This window comes from Exophiala aquamarina (genome assembly GCF_000709125.1).
Source record: "Exophiala aquamarina CBS 119918 chromosome Unknown aczIA-supercont1.16, whole genome shotgun sequence".
Lineage (NCBI taxonomy): Eukaryota > Fungi > Ascomycota > Eurotiomycetes > Chaetothyriales > Herpotrichiellaceae > Exophiala > Exophiala aquamarina.
In genome coordinates, this window is record NW_013550572.1 from 123,964 (window position 1) to 141,056 (window position 17,093).

At 50.6% G+C, this 17,093-nt stretch overlaps 7 protein-coding genes across 7 annotated transcripts; 3 read left to right on the forward strand and 4 right to left on the reverse strand.

Moving 5' to 3' along the window:
• Positions 1-74: 74 nt before the first annotated feature.
• Positions 75-1,427, forward strand: A1O9_11098 (uncharacterized protein; the record flags this gene model as incomplete). Its single annotated transcript, XM_013399817.1, has 1 exon — positions 75-1,427. One exon carries the CDS (start codon positions 75-77, stop codon positions 1,425-1,427), a length of 1,353 nt encoding a protein of 450 aa, XP_013255271.1.
• Positions 1,428-2,137: 710 nt separating this feature from the next.
• Positions 2,138-4,377, reverse strand: A1O9_11099 (uncharacterized protein; the record flags this gene model as incomplete). Its single annotated transcript, XM_013399818.1, has 3 exons — positions 2,138-2,938; positions 3,002-3,208; positions 3,256-4,377. The coding sequence occupies 3 exons, from the start codon at positions 4,375-4,377 to the stop codon at positions 2,138-2,140; spliced, it is 2,130 nt and encodes a 709-aa protein (XP_013255272.1).
• Positions 4,378-6,342: 1,965 nt separating this feature from the next.
• On the forward strand, positions 6,343-7,062 carry A1O9_11100 (uncharacterized protein; the record flags this gene model as incomplete). Its single annotated transcript, XM_013399819.1, has 2 exons — positions 6,343-6,387; positions 6,451-7,062. 2 exons carry the CDS (start codon positions 6,343-6,345, stop codon positions 7,060-7,062), a joined length of 657 nt encoding a protein of 218 aa, XP_013255273.1.
• A 777-nt stretch (positions 7,063-7,839) lies between these two features.
• A1O9_11101 (uncharacterized protein) lies at positions 7,840-9,079 on the reverse strand (the record flags this gene model as incomplete). The annotated part of the gene is made up of 2 exons (XM_013399820.1): positions 7,840-8,565; positions 8,633-9,079. 2 exons carry the CDS (start codon positions 9,077-9,079, stop codon positions 7,840-7,842), a joined length of 1,173 nt encoding a protein of 390 aa, XP_013255274.1.
• A 3,195-nt stretch (positions 9,080-12,274) lies between these two features.
• On the forward strand, positions 12,275-12,899 carry A1O9_11102 (uncharacterized protein; the record flags this gene model as incomplete). The annotated part of the gene is made up of 3 exons (XM_013399821.1): positions 12,275-12,335; positions 12,384-12,761; positions 12,814-12,899. The coding sequence occupies 3 exons, from the start codon at positions 12,275-12,277 to the stop codon at positions 12,897-12,899; spliced, it is 525 nt and encodes a 174-aa protein (XP_013255275.1).
• Positions 12,900-13,565: 666 nt separating this feature from the next.
• A1O9_11103 (uncharacterized protein) lies at positions 13,566-15,355 on the reverse strand (the record flags this gene model as incomplete). The annotated part of the gene is made up of 6 exons (XM_013399822.1): positions 13,566-14,128; positions 14,184-14,320; positions 14,374-14,656; positions 14,718-14,960; positions 15,014-15,107; positions 15,170-15,355. The coding sequence occupies 6 exons, from the start codon at positions 15,353-15,355 to the stop codon at positions 13,566-13,568; spliced, it is 1,506 nt and encodes a 501-aa protein (XP_013255276.1).
• Positions 15,356-15,915: 560 nt separating this feature from the next.
• A1O9_11104 (uncharacterized protein) lies at positions 15,916-16,922 on the reverse strand (the record flags this gene model as incomplete). The annotated part of the gene is made up of 4 exons (XM_013399823.1): positions 15,916-16,349; positions 16,410-16,451; positions 16,506-16,771; positions 16,825-16,922. The coding sequence occupies 4 exons, from the start codon at positions 16,920-16,922 to the stop codon at positions 15,916-15,918; spliced, it is 840 nt and encodes a 279-aa protein (XP_013255277.1).
• Positions 16,923-17,093: the final 171 nt, after the last annotated feature.

The following is a 17,093-nucleotide window of genomic DNA, read 5'->3' on the forward strand; positions in this document are numbered from 1 at the left end:
ATATTCTCCCATCTTGACTCTAGATCTGAACAAAATCCCGGTCAGTGATCTTGAAATTGCCTTCTCTTCCTGATATGACTCTGACATTGTGGCAGACGAAGCGGAACAATGCTTTCTCCGTCACGAATTCATCCAAACCCAATGCGCCCAATGCTATGAGCATCAGTCAAGACGGTGCAGACTTCACCTACTTTTCAGTCATGAAATTCGGCTCTCCAGGTCGGGACATGTACATGTTGCTCGACAGCGGGTCCGCCAATACCTGGCTCATGGGCTCCAGCTGCCAGTCTCAAGCTTGTCAGATCCATAACACTTTTGGTCATGCCAACTCAGACACCCTAAATCTCACTCAAACCACTTTCTCCTTAGCATATGGCACAGGGCAGGTCCAGGGCACCATGGCATCCGACACGGTCAGCTTTGCAAACTATTCGTTGGAGTTGGGCTTCGGAATGGCCACTACCGCCTCGGATGATTTCCTGAACTATCCTATGGATGGCATTCTAGGCCTTGGTCGAGCCGCATCAGAAGAGCTCGGTGTGCAGAGCCTCATGGACGCGTTGGACGATCAGGAAGGCTTGAAGGAGAAAATCTTCGGCATCCATCTCCAGCGAAGCTCGGATGGCACAAAGGACGGGCAAATCACATTCGGCGGGGTCGATGCGTCCAAATTTAAAGGCAAGCTTGAGTACACGAACGCCATTAATAACAGCACCTGGGAAATCCCCCTCGACGATGGCGGTGTCGACGACAAAGGGGTAGGGTTCAAGGGCAAATCCGCCATAGTCGACACCGGCACGTCCTACTGGCTCGCTCCACCAGGCGACGCCGACGCCCTGCACGCCTTGATCCCCGGAAGCTACCACAACGGCGAAACCTACCTTGTGCCATGTTCCACCACGGCCAACGTTTTCGTCACCTTCTCCGGCGTCAACTACACGATATCGCCCAAGGACTATGTGCGCGGCGGAGCGACCGGCAGTGCCGACGGCATGTGCTACAGCAACATCATCGGCCACCAGGCATATGGCCCCAACCAGTGGATCTTGGGGGATGTCTTCCTCAAGAACGTCTACACAGTCTTTGACTTCGACAACGCCCGCGTCGGCTTTGCCTCACACTCGGTCAGTTCCGACTCAAGTACGACCAGCTCGTTGAGCAGTTCTTCTCCTCCTACGACCTCGCCCTCCTCGTCGAGTTCTTCCTCCGCTTCCAGCGCGCAGCCATCCGGCTCGACTACCGCAACCTCCGCCGAGGGCCCTTCAAAGACTGTTTCAAGCTCGAGCGCTGGCCCAACCAGTTCGCCCGCAGGTGGTGTCGACAGCAGCCCCTTCGGCCAAGCCGGCGCCACTTCCGGGGCGCCAGAGCGCCCAGTCAATCTCGGATGCATCATAATCCTCGCCTTTATCATCGGCTTAATATTGTAATACCCGGTTGCTGCCTTTGCGCTCATGGCGGTCACGCAGAGCAGCAAAGTAAGACCGACCCCCAAGGTGCCAGCGCGGGACCAAGGTGAGATGGTGGAAACCCAATTCCCAGAATGACGTCGCGCTAACAGAGCGCCAGGCACATTAATGTTCAAAAATGTAAAACCAACCCTCAGCATACCATACCATAGCTTGTTGTCCAGTGTTTATGAAAATACCTATAGTTCTTACTCGTACTCAACCGGCACGCGTCGGATGTGTTGAGGTCTGCGAAACTCTGACTCCCAGCTCAGATAGCACACATGTGCCACCCCGTTCCTGTCTTGCAGGATTGAGGTCTCGTATTTATGTAGTTCTCGGATACTGTATCAATAGGATTAGCGTCCAGAAGTTCACGTTTATAAGTGAGGCCTAGGATTCTTTTCTAGGGTTTGGCGGTAGCATCTACATAGAGCCCAATACTCTACAATGCGGTGCGCTACCTACCAGCAACTTAGGCAAAAATCCAGTGGGTTGTTAAGCCCTGTGACAAGTATATACAACCTATGAAAAATAGTATACAGCTCCTGATGAGCGACATGTATCAAGACGTGTGTGGACCCAAAATTGTTCGTTTACGTGGGTGAAGTGAGTGAGATAATCAACGTCCCCTGCGGCAAGTACTCTGCTACTCATCAAACTATCGATCTCCCTAAGCTGAGCGATTGCGGTTACATCAGATAAGCGATTGCACCGGCCGCGGCGACAAAGAGGAGGTCCGCTTTCTTGGCCTCGGTGGCAGCGCCTGTGAACGTGGCGACGACGGCGGGTTTCGTCGTCGTTCTGGAGCCGCCTGGGGGAGTGGTTGACGACGGGGCGACGGGTTGGCCGTTGTGGGAGTCGGGGATGCTGGTTGGGTTGACGTTGGCGATTGTGGTGGCAACTAGAGTGGCAGAAGCGGTCGCGGTTGCGGTCGCCGTCGCCGTGGTGGAGGCTGAGGTCCACGGCATGCGAATGGTGCAAGGACAATCTGTGATGGTCAATGTGGTGGCCTCGGTCACGGTAAACGTCTTGGTGCCGTGCGTGAACTGTGTGGGGAACGGGCAGAACGTTGTGTACCGCGTCACCACGGTGGTAGTATATGACGTCGAATCGCTGGTTGAAGACCTTGCAGCAGACGTGGTCGCGGCCTTGGTGCTTTGCGATGTGGTCGATGTCCGCCCACCGTCGTCGCCGCCGCCACCGCCGCCGTTGCAGCTAGGCGCATTCGCGGTCCTCGGCAAGTCGTTGATGGGGTTGAAGCTGTCCAAGTAGGTCGTGCCGCCAGAGGTAAAGCTCACGTCGTACTTGGTTCCGTTGACTTGGTTGGTGAAGGCATCCGCGCTGGCAGAGTAGAAGGTGTAGTATTTTGACTCGCAGCTCTTGACCAGCGTGACTGAGCTCTTGGAAATCGTGGGGAGGTTGTTGTAGCTCATGGGGTTGATCGTACCGATCGTGAGTTTCAGGTCGTTCGGTGACTGACCGTTTCGGACCTGGTTAGAGGAATCATGTTAGACAGGAACTCGGGGCGAGGTGAAGACATATGATCTGCTTACGGCGGCAATGATGTTGAGCTTTTGGACACCTGTTCCACTGGGGGCACTCAAGCTTGAATTGATAACCTGAGGGAAGATCTTATCAGACACTGGGAAGCCTTTGCCGTTGTTGTCGAAGGTCTTGACCGTGCCGGAGGTGAGGGTCACGAGCACGTTGAACCCTGATATAGCTGTTTTCGCGGAGATTTCGGACTCAAAGCCATAGAACTGGAGATATGTCAGTAGCGATCATAGCAGCCGTGAAGCACACATACTGTGAATGAGTCATCGAATCCCGAAGCATCGCCCAGGGGTGTTGCCACGATCGTCCCAGATTTACTTCCATCTCTGTCCTTGTATTCTATCTCAACCTTGGATATTGTGGCCTTGGGCATGTCGTTGATCCTAACACGAACCTGGCCACTGAAGGACAGCTTGTCCCCTGCTGACAGAACGTTTAATTGAAGGGCCGATGGCTTGACTGGATAGACTTCAATAGGATCTGTGAGCTTAACTCCAGCAGGGACTGTGTCTATCATCTTCTGCAACACCTTCGCACATGTTGACCTGTAGGCAACCGGGTCCTGCAAGGTAGATATGGTTGCATTGTTGTCGGAATTGAACAGGTGTAGATCCGAACGTGCAGACGGGTCGGGGCCGACGACGAGGGGGTTCTTGGTGCTGCCGGAAAGGTATTCGGTGACGATCTTGTTGTCGTAGGTGGCATTGGTCGAGTCGAAATCTGCGACACCGAGGCGTGTAGAATTGGTTGGGACGATGGCTGGAAACTCGGTTGAATGAACTCCTCCAAGGCTGTGTCCGCAGGCTACTATCGAGATAGACTCTGGCTGTGTGAGACCCATTCGAATAAAGTGCGCCTGAAGAGCTGGCCCGGGGTCACGGACATCTGGTACACCTAGCGCGCCCGCTTGAGTGGCATCAATGCGTCCAGATCTTGTGCTGACCACGGGTCCACCGCAGCCCCGAACGGCTGTGTAGACACCAAGCGCAATGAGGTCAGAGATGGATGCCTGCGCGTTGAAGAAACGAGAATAGTAGGTGATAGTGTTATTGAATGCCGGTCCACCGTTGGATGATGCATACTGTCCCTGAAGTTCAAATCCGATAGATCCATCCACGCCTCCGGCGCCAGACGCCACATTGGCCGGAGCCATATCATGGAATGCAGTACGGAGAAACCCACCCGCAATAGATCTCCCAGGGGCGCGGGCGAATGTACATGGTGTGACCGCGAATGCAAACCCTCGAGAGTTGTAACCATCGTTGAGGTATTTGATATCCTCGAGCTCATCGACCGAGGAGGGCCAGGTTGCAAAACAGACTGTGTGAGTGATGAGGCTGCACACCGAGAGAATAAAGAACATGAGCTTATTCATAATGCACAACATGCGCGGAAGATATTGTTCAAATTAATAAGTGAAATAGTGAGCGTGAGAGGCGTTGCTGTTGGTAAGTAACGATCGACAATAGTTTGAATGCGGTAGCAAGGGACATACACAAAAGAAACAATCAAAGTAGTAGAACAATCACTGGATAAACTGGCATTGACATGCTGACAGTGCCTGAGCAGTGGTAGATATATGAGAATTCAGGAGTAGGGAGTCAAACTCGACCAAGAGGAAGCTCCAGCAATCTCTTGGTCTGAAACTGCGCTCCCAGATGGATTAGCACCATTATCTCGAGCATGTTTGCTCCGGGGGCATAAGCTCAAGCGTCAAATCTCCAGGCGCGGTATCACAAGATGAATTGATCGTGGATGAAGCTGGAAAGCCTTGCCCCCTGATGCACGATGTATCGAGGTAGCACCAAGTAAAATTAGAAATCGGATGTCTAGGCCAGAGAGTGGATGTGGCGTCAGCCGTAATGTGCTTGTATTGATTCGTCAAAGCTGTTAGCGGGGGATCATGTGCGAAGCCTTTGGGTCAGGCTGAGCACATTACAATCACCCGTTGCATTGTTGGTGGTTAGAAGTGAAGGCAAGGCTTTTCCGATGTTGTGATTTCTCCAATCGTGGTTCAAACAATACGCGGTCCAGTCAGATGATGGAGCTAATCCCCGAATTGGCCCCCCGTCAAAACGTCACTCCACTCTAAACTTGCTCGTCTGAGGTCCCTGATTTCTTCAGCCACAGGTGAGCGAATATCAGACATGTCGCCGCTTGGTACGGGCTAGGTACTCAGTATTGCATGGGAAGTGGAGCCCGGAGTATGAGACGCTTTTGCTTTTTGATTCATCGATCCGGAGATCTTTTCATTCGATCTGCTCGTACGGTCGCCTCGGCAGTGCCGCAGTCGCCGTCTTCGTTTAACCACATGAAGTCTCATTTGACTCAGCACTCCGTATTCAAGACTATTGGCACTTCAATTTTGTGGCCTAAATGGCCAAGCCTGGGTTCTATGGTACATGCTGGTACGTCAAAGCATTGCAAGGGTCTGGTGCAGTCAGGGGCTCAGCCTTGCCAAGATCAATGGGGCTGCCCATACATCATCATATTGGCGAGCCTTACGCTCGGTCCTTTTCAAAATCCGATAGCTAGAGGGGATTGTTCTCCGCACTGAATAGGACTTTCATGGTGCAATAAACCAATCTAGTAACGCAGTGCTGCAACATGTCTCCTGTTGCCCGATGGTACGGGTTGGACCATGGTTGAGGTTGACCAGTTCTTGCCACCACCCATGATCATCTTCTCAACAGCGAGAACTAGCTTCTGACCACGAGAAGAGCTAATTCTCGTGACTTGTGCGTTGCCACATCCTCATCGCCCTCTCGGGATCAACGGTATTAAATTGGCGACACAGAGATTTGCATGACGTGGAGCGGGAAAAGGGAATATCGATCTTTTAAATCCTGTTCAGGTTAGTTTTCCCCGGAACAGAAAGCCCAGAGACGTGTCCGGTTTCAGAAATAGTAATGGTGGAATAGGGACAAGTGGCCTTGTTGTGTTAGCCGAAAAAGAGCACAAGAGCAAGTTTCATGAGGAATCCATGTCGTAGAGGACCCACTAGTGTCCTCTTACAGACAGATTTTAGTACCATTGTGCCTTCTTGGTCAACTTCAGAGATCTCCATTGGTTTAGTCTCTACTGGCGTCGGTTTCACGCCTAGAACTGCGCATAGTGGCCGTATATCATGGTTGGCGACCTTTTCCATCCTAAGCTTGGTGGCCAGTTGAGGACCTTAAATACTGCCACCCTCCGAGGCCAAACGCCATACAAGTTTACCGCTTCAAGCTGATTACTACTTCTCGGATTCCTTTCTTACACACATCGATCCTCGAAATCTACCTTGTTCACGGTTATTGCTATTTCAGCCCAATCCTAGCCTCGAGGTAGAGTCGCAGCCATGACTGTCAAATATGAGTTGCCCAAGCTGCCTTACGCTCTTGATGTGAGACCTCAACCTTCTCAGTTCAAATATTACTGACTGAAGCTAATTCAATTATCCACATAGGCTCTGGAACCGTCCATATCAGGACAGATCATGGATCTGCACTACAACCGCCACCATCAGGCGTACATCACGAATCTGAATAATGCGCTGGCAGGTCAAGCTGAGGCCTTTTCAGGGTCAAACTTGCTCAAGCAATTAGAGCTGCAATCAGCCATTCGCTTCAATGCAGGTGGCCATGTCAACCACACACTGTTCTGGGAAGGTCTTTCGCCTAAGTCCACCGGCCACTCAAACATTGTAGATTGTGCGCCTCAATTAGCCCAGGCCATCGACCAGCGCTGGAAGACTTTCGACAACTTCAAAGCCGCATTCGAAGTAACCGCTCTTGCCATACAGGGATCTGGATGGGTGTGGCTTGTGAAGGACAAGGACTCGAACGCGATTGAGATCACGACATCGAAGGACCAGGAAATCCCGCCTCCCTCTGGGAAGCTGGTTCTGATTGGCATCGATATGTGGGAGCACGCCTACTACTTGCAGTATTACAATAACAAGAAACAATACCTTACCAACATTTGGGATGTCATTAACTGGAAGATGGCCGAGAAGCGATATCAAGGTGATGCAAGGACAATCTACGGAGATTTGGCAGGGTTGGCCTCGCACTTGTGACGTGCATGAATGACAGTGTCTGTAGAGGTCCATGGCATCTGAGCACATGCTAGTAGCAAGCTAAAGATAGAGCGTGCTGTGGGTGGATCAATTGGCGGGGTCGATACCTGCTCATATATCTGCTCAACCAGGATTCGGGTCTGGAACCGAAGCATGGGGTAACTAGACCACAATTGTGTGCTCCGTGAGAGGTTGAAATGAGTACATGACACGCAACCTGGGCGCCACAGCGCCACAGCGCCACAGAATAAGACATGGAATACTATCTCAGGTGGAATCATGTCTACTACAAAGTACATTTGTATGTTCCACTGTTTCACTAATTCTTTATCATATGTCTATGTTGCCCACCGAGTTTTATGCCGCTGTAATAGCATCCCACGCTATGCAAACCCTAGTCATACACATTCGTAACAGTGCGGCCAGCAGCACCATATGGTCGTGACCCTGAAAGTTGCCTGCAAGGAAAATGGATATTGCACCAGTAGACTTCATCTCCCCCAAACTCCAGGGATAAGGCCGGAATGACAACTACCTTGCCATCGGTCTACCGTATTCGCGAAGCGACACGCCGGTTTTGCTCTATTGAGGCCTCAGGGACGAGGTCTCCAGGGGCCATCAGCCTCATCAACTAGGCTAGAGCGCTCCGTCCACTTGAGTGCAGCTGTCGTCTTGCTGTATGTGAAGTGCCACGTAGGCGTGACATAGCCCGCAGTGTTGGTAGCTCAAGATATTGTAAAGGGGGTGGCGACCTTGACTGCGAATCAACATCAAGTTCTAGCTAGCCTCAGTATTGATGCCCCAAGATTTCAGCAAATAGGAAGCAGCTCGTGTTTCAATTGCGGTAACGTTCCTGGCAACATGAACTTCTTTGTTGCTGTTCCAGGAATTCTTGATTCCTCTAACCTCGTCGAATGGAATTTCTGTCGTTGATAGCCATTCTATTTGACAAGGGTTTCCGAATTGCTCAAGTTTGGACTGTAACTTCTGACTAGATGCTGCTGCAGGACTTTGGCTTTCATGGTCCCACAACGCTTTGACTGACGGTGACTTGAAAGGAGATTTGTGGGATGTTGATGACATATCTCTCGGCCTATGAGCGAAGATATCTCTTGATTCGAATGTAGTTTCCCACGGAGAACTTGGGAAGGTTTTGGTGGGCGAGTCTGTGATAAAGCTTGAGTCATCATCTTCGGAGGCCTGATCCGAGCCTTGTACGGCCTCCCAGACTATTCTGCGCCTTTCAGGTTCATAACATATGGTTCCGGGGGCATAACGATCCGATGCTAGTGTTGGAATTCTCATCCCAGCTTCCAGTGAGCTCGGATCGGATATCATTGAGGATTGTAATGATCCTTCACTCCCTGTGGATGTGGATCTATGGATGTCGTTCTGGTGGGTGAGTTTCTTGGTTTCCGGGAGGGTTTCCGATTTCATGAGTGCAACGCCTGCAAAGGTGCCAGACCCATTGACGGAGAAGACAAAATAAACTCTCCGAGCACTCTGCAAGAACGAGAAGTGGAGGGGTCAGCACCCATGGAAAAGTTTGATGAAGACAGGTTGAGCGTACCTTGAAGGCTATATTAAGCCGGGTGCAGTGTCGCTTAGGAATGTACCATTGGCCAGTCTCGATGCTCCGCGAAAGAGCGTCCAGGGAAAAGCTTTTGAGAATAAAGTACTTGTCTTTGCCCCATTCGGCTTGCAAGACCTCTGGAAAATGGAGAAGCTCCTGTGCCTGTTGCTCAACGCTGTTACTTTGCTGCGAAGAAACTGTGAATGATGCACGTCCAGGATAGCTCATCCCATAATGGACTTTGGTTGATCTTGACATAGAACCTTGTCGAATTCTGCAGTCAAGACGTCGACCTTCGAACATGTTCGTCGCCGCATGAGTGATGGCAGCAGCGCGGCTACCTTCCGAGGTAAAATTGACGAATGCATATTTGGCGTCCGGATTGTATGCAACGCTGAGTACATTGTACGGAGCAGCCTCTGAGAAATAGTCCCTCAGACTCATAACCGTTGCCTCTGCAGCGATGTTCCCCACCCATAATGCGTGCTCTCCCCAATGCTTCGGCATTTCCTTACCGGGTGACGTGCGTGTTGGGGACTGAAGAGGCGCTGTTTGGGGAGGAGGTTAGCACGAATAGTGATCCGGGTATGCATGAAGTGCAATACCTTTGAATCCGTATTGATTCGCCATGACTTCATCATAAAAAGCAAGCCCGAACTTGTTGGACGTTGATCTGTCGTTCAAGCAATCAAAGTACTTTTTGGAAACCATTTTGATTCAAAGGGAAAGACTTCAGAAGGGATGGTAGGTTGTTCTCTGCGTCGTCATGTATGGCTTCTGTAGCCAATGTAATCTGACTTGACGAGTACGCGTGGTCGCGGTATGCTAGTGGCATAGGACATCGCGGTGTTGAATAGGCCGGGGATCATGCTAGTCTTTATCTGTGAAGTTTGCGAAACACGGCTCTATCCTGAAGGGAAAGCTGGAGAAGAGACACCGAAGCCGCTGAGTCAAGGAGATGGGAAATACTGGGTCGTTTCCCAGTATGCTCGCGGTTCAACTTGCGCATTTAACTTGCTCGATGAGGGACCATCCTGGGCCCGCCATTGGCCCATGTGGTAGGGAACAGGGGCTGAGCATGGCGACAGGGTTTGGCAAAGAGCTTGGCGAGCATTTTACTACCTGCGCTGGGCCTGTGCTTTCGCTGCTCCCTTTGCCCTAAGATAAGTCCAAAGGGCATCTGGTAGCACTACCGTCCCCTTCCGAGACCAAATGTGCTCAACCAGCCCCGGGCACAGGCCGCGGTTAAGTCAGCAGCTGCGCCTTGATGGGCTTGATGGGCTTGATGGCCTCGTTGGACAGGACCAAGCCAGGATATTTCGGTACTCAAACTCAATAATATTAGAACATCTAGTGCTACCTACCAACTCACTGCACACAAAAAGCCGAGGGATGATGTTGCTGCTCAATTTCTCGCTGCTCACAACTCATCGGAATCGGAACATCTTCGCTCCTTGCGTATCCGACTGCCAAGCCCTGCCTTACTTAAAAGAGTAGCCGACTACGCACTTGAACAAGGGAGACTTCGCCTTGTGAAATCTTACACCAGGCCGTCCCAGTTAATACACGCCGTATGCCGCCCAGTGGCAGCGGAAACAGCATTCATGTCGTGCTTGTCCACGTCAACCAGCAGGTCGATGCCCAGGAGCTATGCACGACAAGCTTGTTTCAAGTTCACTACAGGCACTGCATTCCAATGGAATGGTCTCGCCGGGATCTCCCATGGGGAGCGAAATGATTGCCACCCGGACCATATGTCGAATTGCCGCGTCGACATCGGCGCCAGTGACCTGAAGATTCTTGGACGCTCTGGTGCGCATCTTGACACCAGATATGCAGCACACGCTTACCAAGGTGATGACGACGACAATCAAAGCCAGTGCGTAGCCTGAACTTTGCCTACCTCGGGGCACACTGCGTTAAGTTTCCAGAAGATCATCAAACGTATTTCGTGTGACTTGTTTATGCATATGCCGGTATTCTTCCAGCCTGGATATCAGCTCACCGTCTTGGGGCATTCTTCTATCGCTATTTCGGAGTACTCCACACAATACCAGCAAGAAATGGGGTCCATGGGAAATGATCGAATGATGTGTCTGAAATCGCGCTTCCAGCCATTCTTTGGGTGCGCACCACTCAAACAGAAACCAGATGTCCCTTGTGGTTATTATCCAGCGTGACTAATATCATTCCATGGTTTATGGCCGGCCCGAGAATCGCAAAGATCCTGGGTTGAACCAAGTGATCTCTGGCTCTCCTCTTGACAGCGCGAATCGTCTCGCTCAATCTCTGGCCAATATTTCTGGTGGCAATGTCTAAAGTCCCTTCTACGCGCGTTCTCCTCCAAATATTGCTATCAAGTCAAACTCTTGGGTGCAGCATGCATTCAGACCTGAAGCTCAAGCATAATGTGGACGTTAGGTGTTGTGATTACTAATGCATCGAGCCCTTTCAGACACAGGCCTGAGTTGATCGTGGTAAAGAGCACATTCCGAATTCGGACCAAGCTAACTATCTACTGGATATTATCGGGTGCCGACTTGACGTTCGACGAAGATCTTGCATTGCGACAGTACCACAACGCACAGCTACCAGCAAAGAGCTTCCTAACAGCCACATGCTTATTGAATCTCGTCGGTGGCACTCAGCCAACTGTGAATACTGACTCAAAAGGGATCAGTACAAAACACTCAACACACTACACTTGCTGGCTACTTGTGGCTCCTCCGTGTTAAATTGCTTTGGAATTAGACCTGATGAAGACCAAAACTCCAATCGCTGTCGTATGGACTACCACTGATGTTCCTAGCGAACAGGAGTACGGGTTCGCTCAGTCTGCCCAATCCCCCACTTAGCAATTTGGCTTAAGGGTCGTGCCGCTCAAACATCCGCCTCTCAGAGTTCATCCAGATTGGGTACTACTGGTAGTTAGCAGCTGCGAGGGTCGAGTGATCCTGAATTGGTGCAAGGAAGTGCTGGCGATAAAAGGAGCCGGCACCGCACCAGCCTGCTCCGTAGGTTGCGGAGGGCACCAGCAATTCTCTCGATTACAGCAAAAGAATCTGCTCTCCTCCAAGACAGTTATCCTACGGAATGCTACTGTCCGCTAAGCACTTGGGAAAACTTGCGCAATCCCATAAGAAATCTGCTCACTCTCCTTTAATCCCCTCTGACTGTTGCCTTCACCACTGCTCCTTCATCTGCATGCTTGTCACGGCTTAGCTGTACTGTGCCCATGAACCACGTGGACCTTATCAGATTCACGGTCGACGATATAAACCAACCTTCTCCAGAAGCTTTGACTTGGAATTCCTTTCGTCACGTCTTGGTACTCGAATCCTGACCAGCAATTCAATATGGATATGTCATCTATGCCAATGACGGCCTCAATGTCGAGCACCGCCACCATGTCACTGGCGTCTGGCAGTGCATCTCCAACATCGACTGCGATGGTACGTCAAGCACGGGGAGGAAAGTCTTCATCGACACAAGTCTCGTGACTATTCCCCGATTTGCAAATCATCTCCTATCTTGAAGTAGCGGAATCTTCTGAACCGCTTTTCAGTGCTTGCTTCTCACCTTCAGTGCTCAGACACTGGCGCAAGATTATAGGGCTTAATTTAAAGATGGTAGGCTGGGATGAACATGGGAGGCGCATGTAGGATATCCATGACGTGGAACTGGTATACCCTCAGGGCCTGTAAGTCCTTCAGAAGGCCTCGTGAGTGACCTGCTGACAAAATACAAGGCTTTATTTCCAAAACATGGCAAGTGACCTCTTCTGGCATATTGACAGGGTTGTGCGTTGGTGTCATATGCCTTGTCATATCTCTCGAGTTCCTCCGCCGAGTACAACGTGAATATGATGCTTTTACCCAACGACAAGATCGAGAGCGGTATGCTTCAGTACCGTTCGCATCTCGATTTAGTGCACCATCATCGGAGCATGAATTTGAGAATGGCAAAAATGTGTCGATTGGCTTTCACTCGGTTCGTACAACACTTCTTCAACAACCACAACTCAATCGTGTCGCCTTGCTACAACGTCAAATCCTCCGGGCCCTGCTCCACACGCTTCACTTCGGTGTAGCGTATTTCGTGCTGTTAATAGCAATGTATTACAACGGTACGTAACATTTATGCGCCAGGCTCCGTCTGATCATTTGATTTCTGTCCAGGCTATATCATCATTTGCATTCTCATCGGTGCATTTCTCGGTTCGTTCATCTCTAGCTGGGATCAGCTTCTCAACGAGAACTGGTAAGCTCAAATACGATATCGATTTACAGAAAGAGCTCTGACAAGACACCCACTCAGCCGCAAAACAGACACTGCTGATGCTACCGGTTGCTGTGGCTAACGCTATTCCTTAAGATGGCTATACAAGCACAAAATCCCATTCTTTTCTCGACTTCACGACTTACTTCGGAGGCTACAACTATAAAAGGCGTTCACAGCCTCGACAACTTCTCACATGCTATGGGAGGGTAGTCTAACCTTGCTTTGCAAGTGCTTCATAACTTGGGAAACCTGTGACGGTGATTGAGGAAGAACATCGCTAGAAACAGCCACCCACAGCCCAGATACTGGTCGATTAGTCATATTCCTAATGGGATACCACCATCCTACTTCCACTTAAAAGGGACACTGAACGCAAGAATTTCTAGCAACTCCAGGTATCGGACTAACTTCTATTGTTGAATAGTTCAGTAGAGATGGCTATTCCTTCAAGTTGCCTATCCATAGTGCTACTCTCGACCAGCCGAGCTAGCCAACCTTTACAAAGCCAGAATTTATGCGGACATCTTGCCTCCACGTCCACCGCTAGACCTCTAATCTGCTTTAAGCATCACTAGGACCATCATTCTGAGCCCGCTTTCTGGGACATATACGACTCACAGAACTGCGGCTCTGGCCCAGACTATGCGATTCAGAGGACGTACCGAAACGCGATGTGCTCGTCCTGCAACGCCTCCAAAGTCATCCTTTGTGCGATGTGGGGATGAATCTCACCACGGCGAGCATAATCTTCCAAGACAGCTTCTTTCTTCGCATTTTGCTTCCACATCCAGAAATATGTCGCCGCCACGTTTATCGCTGCAAAGGCAAAGAAACCGAGCACCGTGCCATGGCCTCTATAATAGCGCGGTGGACTAGTATAGATCCGGGTGCCCATGATAGAGAAGGCGATTCCAAAAATTTCAGAAAACGCCCATGTTGCTCCTCGCTTTGTGAAGTTGGGAGTGTTGATGGAAAGCCAGACAGGTAGGAGGATGCCAATAGGGTAGCATCCTGCGGTGACTAGGCAGGTCGCTACGACTCTGGCACTCATTGATGAGACAGTCATAAGTAATATATATCCGAGGCATCCGATGCAGCAGGATGCGAAAAGGAAAGGGCCTTTGGTGTTCCAGCGATCGGATAGGTATCCCACTGCGATCACCGTGACAAATGCCAGCGCGTATGGAATCACGGTGAAAAGTTGTGTCCGGACTATTTGAACCTGTCAGAACATGCTTGCACTATCAACGGGGGAAGACTTCCTTACCAGGGCTGAAACCAAAATCATGGATGAATGTTGGCAGGAAACTCCCTACCACAGAAACACCTAGCACAGCTGCGCCTTGGATGAAGCTGAAGAAATATGTTTTGACGTCCGTGACCACCGCAAGAAGCTGCTTCGTTCTGAACTTATCGCCTTCGGCGTTGTACGCTGCTTCCCGGTTAGAAATCGCAACAAGTTAGGTTGAAAGTGGAACTTGCCGTTATATCGCTTGTAGGCTAGCTCAATCTCCTCCGAAGTAAAGAGCCAGTGTTTCTTCTCGCGGCGATGCAAGTCATCTGGGAACCTTGGCAGAGCTAGGATGATAATGAGACCGACGCCAGCTGCCAGCACACCTTCGATGAGGAACAACCATGACCACGGTGTGCGTCCTCCTGGAGAAGAAAGATCTGACTGAACTCCGTAGGCGATCAAGCCTCCAAAAGCTCCAGAGAGTGTCGCGCACGCATAGTATATCGCTGGGATAGAGACATCAGACCTCATACGGCGACAACAAGAACCATGAATATCACCACTTACAAGATCTTGTCGCCAGCTCGTCGCGCCTGTACCACAGACTGCAATAGATAGGCGCCATCTGGATAAATCCTTGACCGATACCGAGACATATGCGCAATGCGAGAATCGTAGCATAATTTCTCGCCTCGGCCATGCTGCAGCAACAAATGCCGAAAAACACCACAGCCACGCCGAGCGAGCGATTGGGTTTGAATTTCCGCGCGGTGAGGTTTGCTGGTAGCATGGAGATGGCATATCCGATGACTAGTGCCGGTGTGAGCAAGAATCCGTTTGTTTGGAGTTGCATGAGGTCTTACAGAACATTGTCAGGCAGTTGTAGAACTGGTCGGCGTTCATGTTCAGGTCTTTCTGCAAGCCCATGATTCTGGCGTTGCCGATACTGTTGCGGTCCTTTGAGAGTGTTAGAGTATATCACACATTCGGAGGCTGTGGAATTGGAATGAGGCGCTCACCAGGTATGATGCTAGGTATGCGACCGAGATGAGCGGCACAATGACCAGGTCTGCTTTGAGAAGGAGTCTTCGTTCGAGGACTGAGCGTTTCGTTCTTTGGTCGGAAGCAGCGATGACCTCGTCTGGGGACGGTTCATGCTGACCAATGTCTTTGACCTCGACCTGTTCGACGTCTAGCTTTTCCATGGCTGGCTGAACAATGGTTTAATAGTTGATTGATTCAATCGAAAAGGTTGAGCAAAAAGTTCGAGCCAGGGACCTCGAGTTCATTTGTCGGTGTCGTCTTGATATAAGCGAAAAATTGGACTGTTAATCGGAAAGCATTTACCAGCCCTGCACTGCGTTGAAGGATCGGAGGTGTCTCCGGACCACGTTGATCGACCCTACGATACTTGGCCCCACTAAACAATATCACCGGTCAGGACCTGGGGTATAGAGAGAACGTGGCTTTCGCTTAGCAAAAGTTGCTGTGGGATCGCCAATGAATACGAACCATGAGTGAGGATGGCGCGCCTTTCCGAGTTGTATCCGATCAAGCATCCTTGCGGCATCCCCCCCGCAAGGCAGGCTAGTCAGGTCGTCGTAACTCGGAAGCGGAACGGACCAGATCATTATTGGTCGAGTCACAAAGTTCACAACTGCGATGTGGACGGCAAAGTCGAAGAACCTTACGTGTGATTGGGCTAACGGTTTCTCTCAACATATCTACCTGCAATCGGATTTGAAAAAGATTGCGGGCTAGGACTTCAAGCATCTATCACATAGAGACTGTTGGCCTGTACCTCCCGAACCCATAGCGACCAGGCCCTTGTCCAAGCAGACTGGCCCATGTCGGTTGTAGCTGCAACCTCGGTCTCGCTCAGGAAGTGGATGCCGCCGCTTTCAGCCCGTGCACTTTCCGGCAACCCAGCATTCAGTGCGAGACTCGTTGTTTGAATGGCGGCATTGTCTTGGGTGTAAATTGCTCTGAAAACGCACTCCTCCGGGCTCGCGGCAACGGTTGTGAAGCCATGTCCACGCATGAGAACCACAGCCTGTTGAGCTTCTTGGTTACCGGTAGTATCTGAGCTGCTGAAGTGCGACGCAAGAGCTTCTCCAAGGCGCGTATTTCGAATCAACAAGTCTTGGAGATCATCGGATTGATAATGCTTAGCGATATCAAATATAGGGGTTGAATGCCCTGGCATTGACGTCAAACCTAAGTCATGACAAACCGAAAAAGACTCTGGAGTATTCATACCTAAAAAGCCGGCCATGTGGAAACATGGTCTGAGTTGTACAGCTTTCTCGAAGTTAGCTAATCACTTAGACGTCTTGAGCTGCCATGGAGCTTTACCGGAAACCGTAAATGGCACCACCGCATGCGAGTGGCTATGGATAACGCTGTTGATCTTAGGATACTTCTTGTATATCTCACTATGAATGCACCGCTCCAGATAGCCTCGTGGTGCTGAGGGATCCACAGGGGAGGCATCAGAAACGTTGTACTCCACCAGATCTCGGTCTGAGGCGACAGTGGCTGGTGGCATATTCCGCGACATGATAAATACATCTGGTTTGAGCGGGTGTCTTGCAGAAAGATGGCCGTATGCATCCACGACTCTACTGAGAATCAGCGTGGGGAGTCCAGAGAATTTGGATTCATTTCCCCGTACCCATGATAATGCAGAACATGGCTTCCCAGAATTAGAGTGCGATAGGTGTTACGAACAAGTAGCTGCTCCACAGCACCAGGGCCTTCAAGTGCAGGCATCTTTGGTTGACAAGAATAATTGTGGCGATGCTCAGTCGGTCCGGAGAAAGGCTGTGTATCAAAAGAGCAATGAACCTAGTGAACTTGCCAGATATCTTCTGCACACCAATCCGATGCGTCACGCGGTTTGCTAATCAGGACACAAGCGCTCTAGAAAAGTATGGCGTTCGA